At 39.5% G+C, this 6,514-nt stretch overlaps 1 protein-coding gene across 1 annotated transcript; it reads left to right on the forward strand.

Annotated features, from left to right (window-relative positions):
* Positions 1–4,271: 4,271 nt before the first annotated feature.
* On the forward strand, positions 4,272–4,828 carry LOC147896177 (uncharacterized). The gene has a single exon (XM_087382231.1). It carries the CDS (start codon positions 4,310–4,312, stop codon positions 4,826–4,828), a length of 519 nt encoding a protein of 172 aa, XP_087238357.1. The 5' UTR covers positions 4,272–4,309.
* The last annotated feature ends 1,686 nt before the right edge of the window (positions 4,829–6,514 follow it).

Genomic DNA, 6,514 nt, shown 5'->3' on the forward strand with positions numbered 1-6,514 from the left:
TAAGAAGCGAGGAAGAAAAGAACAGAGCTGAGGAAGTGAGATAGCAGGAGACAACTAAGTCGAAGCAAGGATGGAGGAGGCTGGAGTTGAGTATGCAAGATAGAGGTGCAAGGAAAATAATAGAAAAAGCCTAGCATATATTTTAGTGATGTTCTTGTAAACATGCTTTAGAAAAGAGAGGGAATAGGCTTAAATGCCCCATAAACCAGTACCAAGAACAAATGTTAGCCTTGCAAACATTCTCCTACAAATGAAAGCACATGTATGAGAACTAAAGTTGCATGTACGAAAACTGATGTTGCTTTCACAGGAAATGATGTTGCATCTACGAGAGCATAGCTTTGGTGGTGCGATGAATCCATATTATGCAGTTCATCTCAAGTTATTTCACATAGCTTTGGAAAGAGATTAAATTTGTTTGAATCCTCTTCCAAAAGGAAGATTGTAGTAGCCATCTTCAATTGCATGACTGCATCTCCCAAACATGGTTGCTACAATGACCATCTACCTGAAGGAGGATCTAAACCTGGTTGAGGAGGAGATGACTTAGAAGCAAGGGCCTTGATACTGAGAGACAAATCGATATTGAAGAAGCGGGTTGTGGGAGATAGGACTTGAGGAAGCAAATGCACAGGAGGTCTAGTGAAAATAGTCATGAAATCCTAGTAGTTGTTAAATGCACCATAAACTAGCAATAATAAAGACCATTGTATGTAAATTGATATGTGGTGGTCTCTAGTTAGAGGCTTGTTAGAGGTGAGAAGATTTAGGTGAATAGTGCGAGATCAAATGTTGCAGTTAAGTTGGTGTGTAGTGGCAGTAGTGATGTCTAGTAGAGATGAAGTAGTAGCGAAGTCAGGTGTGACACATGTCTAGAAAGTAGGTTTCCACTTTCTTCCCCCTTTTAAAGATCTTGGTGTAAATTTGTGGGAAAAGAGTATGGGCCTACTAGTGCGTTATGACATGTAAACATATCCACATCATAGGGAAGTCTAGAAGTAGTTTCCCATGTTCCCAATTTCTCACAATATCATCAGCCCTTAAGTGTCATTTCTACTTAGAGAATCCATTCCTTGTGTTGCTATCGCCTTCTAAAAGCATTCACTTCAAGTGTTTTCCCTGAATTGGAGTCATTCTCTCTCACTTTAGGTGTCTTCCCCATTGCAACACCATTCTCTATTAGTTAAAGCATCTTCCCCATCTACTTCTTTTTGTTGCCTTCTAAAAGCATTGCATTGGGGTTATTTATGTCAAGCGTCTTCCTCGATTTATCCATTGACACGTGCAAGTTGAGTAGAATTGGATATTCCAAACAAGTGCAATGTGACCTCAAATTGTTCAAAACACAAAAAGGCCAAAGGGCACACTATCAGGTTTAATGTTCTGTATTATGAAATGCAATGACCTTTGGTGCATTCTTATAAGCCCTATAGCAAGCAAGTGCATGGAAAAAGAAACAATTCAAATTTGTAAACAGTGTCGGATTTATTAAGAGATCTTTGCACATGCACAAATTGCACATTTTTTACTTCTTCCATTTTAGGGTGAATATAGATACCAATACCAACAACGATCAATGTTTTAAGACCACCATGCATTAGTTCCACTAGTTTGGATTCCAAAATTTTAATCCATTTTGGTTTTCAACAAATCAAAAAAATGTTATGGAGCGTGCCCTCAAATGGGTGTGGATCACTTTAGCACAATATTTAAGGCCCACAAATCCATGCCTAATGTTGTTATTTAGGTGTGTCCTTCGGTTGAGAATAAGCTCATATAGTGTACTTTTGAATGATTACTTTGTTGCATATATATGTAGTGAACAAAATTCTAATGTTTTTGAATAAATTGTTATATTCTATAGTCTTCAGGATGCATGCTTCACATGCAACATAGCACTTTTATTGTTTTAATGGTCTCATTCCATATCCTTATTCCATAATTCTTTGGTCTGATGTTCAAGTTTGGAATGTGTACTACAACTTGAAGAAAAATTTTCCAAATTCCATCAAGCAATGCATAAATTATGGGTCATGCAAGATACCTATATACAGAAAGTCCCTGAACCTCACCAAAAATGGCTACACCCAAGCAAACAAGGACCCGGAGCTTATGACAGATTATGCTTATGGTGTTGGAGCTTATGATTGATTATTGTGGATCGTATGATCAATTGATAATGCTTTTTTTAGTTGAGCTTATAACCACTTACATTTATTATTGTGGAGAAATGTGTGTATGCTGTAGATATTGCTTCTATACTAACTATATCATGCATTCATCCTTGAAAATGATCTCGATATGGAGTTTTGTAAGATCCCTTGTTCTTTCATTCCTCACTAACTCACTATTAGAATGAATCTTCTTGCACAAAAAAGGGCATGGAGAAGGCTAGTCAATACTCGTCTCATATACTTCACTCACCTAAACTACTAAAAGCTCCAAATTAATTGTGACCAGTCACCTAGGTCTACAGCTTGCCTAAACATTTTACCCCTCCTTCTCAAAGGTAAGCTGACAATCCTTGGACATAGCATTTAAATATGATAAGTGGCACTAGTAGTTTTGGTGATCAAATTATCAATAAATGAAGGAGATGCAATAGTATGGAGATGGATCCTTATTGTAGATAAGAGAAAGCCATACATGAGATAACATCCTTTGTATCCTCCTAGGATTGCTAGTGCAGATTGGAGAGAGTGTGATCTACTAAGCAATTATAAAATCTCTCTATTAGGCAGGGCCAAATAACCCAAGCAACTCATTTCTTATTGCCTTGGTAGTGCAACTAGAAGCATCCCTAAAAAACTAGGAACTTAAATGAGTGGAATGCACTTCAATCTGATGTAGAAACTTTTGGCCATCTATGGGGGATTTTCTCTCTCATACATTTTTTCAAATAGGTGAAAAGAAAAAAACGATAGGTGAGAGTAGATATGGTCGAGAGAAAATTTGAAAAATTGGATCACGAGGTTTTGGCATGTAGCTAATGTTTGCAAGAGAGAGCTAGTAGATGTTGTTGGTGCCCCTATAGTAGCATATTATAAATGGAAGGCTAAGCTTCAGTCAAGTGGTTTTGGAAGTTTTGTGCCCCATAGAATCTTTGTCAATCATGGAAAAGGAGAAGTGCCCTCATCTAGATGGACTCACTACTAGATTTTTTGTATCATTCTAGGATATGTTGTAAGGGTGACCTTCTGGGTATGGCTGGTGCTTCATTAGATCGGTGATTTCTTTTGGAGAACATCAATGTGGGACTCATGAAGTTATCACCCAAATGACAAAACCATAGTAAAGTGGGAAACTCCTGCCCCATCACCATGCTTAATATAGTGTGAAGACCCTAGCAAAAGCATTGTGCTATTGACTAAATATATCTACGGTTTGTAAAATGTTTGTGCTGTAGGTTAGACAAGTGTTGTATTTGGGTTTGATCCTGACAAGGATTATGATAAAGTCTAATGGTACTTCGTTTGTGCAATCTTGGATTGTTTGGGATTTAGAGGGGAATTAATCCTTATGATAAGTGTGCCTTGAACTTGTAATGACATAGTTGTTTGAATCAGGAAGTCATGGGGATATTTGATCTGGACTTGCCTAGTGCTCAAATTTTATAGCTGTGATAAGGGTTAACATATTGTGCACATTTGTGGGATAATGCGTATGTAGATTGGAATCGAGCACATGAAGTGTACTTGGTAATGCAGAGTAACGTTGATGAGGAGGTATTGGTGTATGAGGTGTTATGACTTACTCTGTCAGAGTGGAGGCATAAACTCCATTTTATTGAGTCCTTAGATCAATAAAGTAGTTTGGAGTAAGCGGAAACTTTTTGGTACACATGATGGCTCACTTCATTGGTCTCCCAAGTCACGGTGCTAAACTGTGTATTTCATTCGAGCTGTGCTCTAGTCTGAATATTGCTGGTGGCGCGCGCGTACACGCTCCCATGCTCACACACTGTATACAGCTTTTAGCTGCAGATTAGTGTATAAATTAAAGTGTGGTGCGATGCGCACTTTGGGAGACAGTAGTGGCGTTACTCTTTTTGACTATAAACGCTGCGATAAATGATCGCCTGATCAGAAGCACATGCTGCACGCCTATCGGAAATGACACGAGCCTCAGAGATGGTAGTGGTGTGATTCGGATCCAACAAGGTGGAGTGAGGCGTGCCCATATCAATCCGTTAGTGGACGAGTTGCGTGTTGGCGGGGGAAACCTAACTGTGAGCATAAATTGGAGCGAAGCGAATTACCGGTAGCCTTCAACCTAACAAGTGTAGAGGTTGATATCCATAAACACGACAATGGCTCGCAAGCAAGCTGTGATTCTGGTCGTTCTGGTGTTGGGGGCGCTCATCAACTGTCATGCAGCCGACAAGGTGGACAAGAAAGAAGCCAGCAAGGAGGAGAAGGCCGTTTCCTCGGATGCTAACACGCAAGCTGAGGAAGGCTATGGTGGCTATGGGAGTTATGGCGGACGTGGAGGCGGCTATGGCGGACACGGAGGTCACGGAGCTAGCTCTCGCACCCAAGCCGAGGAAGGGTATGGGGGCTATGGTGGACGCGGAGGCTATGGTGGACACGGAGGTCATGGAGCTACCTCTCGCCCCCAAGCCGAGGAAGGCTATGGAAATTACTATGGTGGACGTGGTGGTGGCGAGCATGGTGGACATCACGGTTATGGCGCTACCTCTCAAACTGATGCTGAGGAAGGCTATGGAGGCTATGGCGGACGTGGGGGCGGCTATGGAGGCTATGGAGGCTATGGAGGGCGTGGGGGCGGCTATGGAGGGGGCTATGGTGGGCACGGCGGCAAGCCCTGAGAGGCCTTAATGTGCAACATTCAACTCTTATTCCACTAACTCCTAGTTTGTGTTGCGCGGGCATGTGCAGCTGTGAACATCATCCTTCAAGAAGATGATGTAGTTATCAATAGATCAAGTGAGATGCTTGTTCACTATGCTCTTCAATAAAAACTTCTCTTCTTGAAAGACTCCAATATGTGCATGTGGAAGCACGCATGTAATTGTTGCTTAACTCACTTATTTTTGTATTTTCATACATGCTGAATATACCGATTCTATAACTATTTTGCTAATAACTGAAGATAGTATGATACTTAAAATGAATGGTAAAATTGCACATGAGCATGCCCAAAAAGGATTTCTAAGAGTGGAGAACTGACATATATAAGACATAAGGAGCACACTCGAAAGTACCACATGCTCGCATGCCACATTAAAGCACTATGAAGATGATGGGCTTCCTTGTAGTAATATGTTTCCAACTAGAAAAGGAAGAGATATTAACAATAAAAGGAGGTATGACCTGGGCTCGAAGAAAAAAAAGGCTTCCATGCAACATCACACGCTATGATCTTAGCTTCGAATGACACACTTCCACCACATTGAGGAACGGTTGGGATTGTGTTTGCAAGAGGAATGTCAAACTCCTAGCCTGCTGCGTGTTGGAGGCACTTACTAGCAGAGAAAAGCTAGGCAAAGGGTTCTTGTTAGCTTTCACTTCCACTACAAGAATTAACATTGCCCTCTAGTTCATGCACTTTTCCATTTCTAAACCATGACTCTTATAGGCGGACTTGGCGTTGGTTGGAAAAGAGACCCATTAATCCACAAGAATAGCAGTTATCATCACTAAGACTTGCATCTTACATTTGACAATTAAGGATCCTCTCAACATACCAAATTGCTTCATCCCCTCTTGAAAAAGACACTACCACATAATATATGATAAACGTGTTTTACAAAAAACAAGGCCTTCCCCTAATGCGGCTTGCTCAAAATTTTAAATCAACTTCACAACAAATCAAGTTTTAGGATTCATCTCATGCACATGTATCATTTTTTATCTACACAATCCCTGCATGGTGTCTAGAAGTCAATAGAGGATTTAATTTTTCCAAACCTATTGCCTATTTGTCAAAGTAGGAAACGGAATTCTAAACATAGATTCTATTTGTCATTTTTTCAAGTAAATAGGTCAAGAAAATGACATGTTATTTTATAAATGAGAGCACCATCTCTCATAAACTTTGTAGGGACTAAAATTAAGCTTTTAGGGATATTCTCAACCACACACTATATTGGGGAATTCAAGAATCTCCCAAGATTAACCATTTTCAAATTCCGAAGTTTCTAGTAAATTAATCAATAGAGTTCCAACATGTCCTTAGAAAGTGTGCAAATGTAGTGGATTTCCATTTCCATGTAAGGGGGAATTACACCACATGGCCAAATTAAAGCTATAGTGGATAAGTGATACTATGTTTTTACATAATAGATTAAGATATTTGAAATATTTTACAACAAATAATTATTTTTACAAATTTAATGTACCAAAGTTGTAGTGGGTACCAAAAATTTTTACAGAAGAATTTATTTTTTTTAATATACTAAACAGATCAGTTATTTCAACAAGAATACTAAACTTCTCTGGAAGACCACATCATTACAAAAATAAACATATGAAATTTGGGAGAATTTCATTCG

Source organism: Dipteris shenzhenensis, chromosome 12 (assembly GCF_047967505.1).
Source record: "Dipteris shenzhenensis isolate YYH24624 ecotype China chromosome 12, Dip_SZ_1.0, whole genome shotgun sequence".
Taxonomy (NCBI): Eukaryota; Viridiplantae; Streptophyta; class Polypodiopsida; order Gleicheniales; family Dipteridaceae; genus Dipteris; species Dipteris shenzhenensis.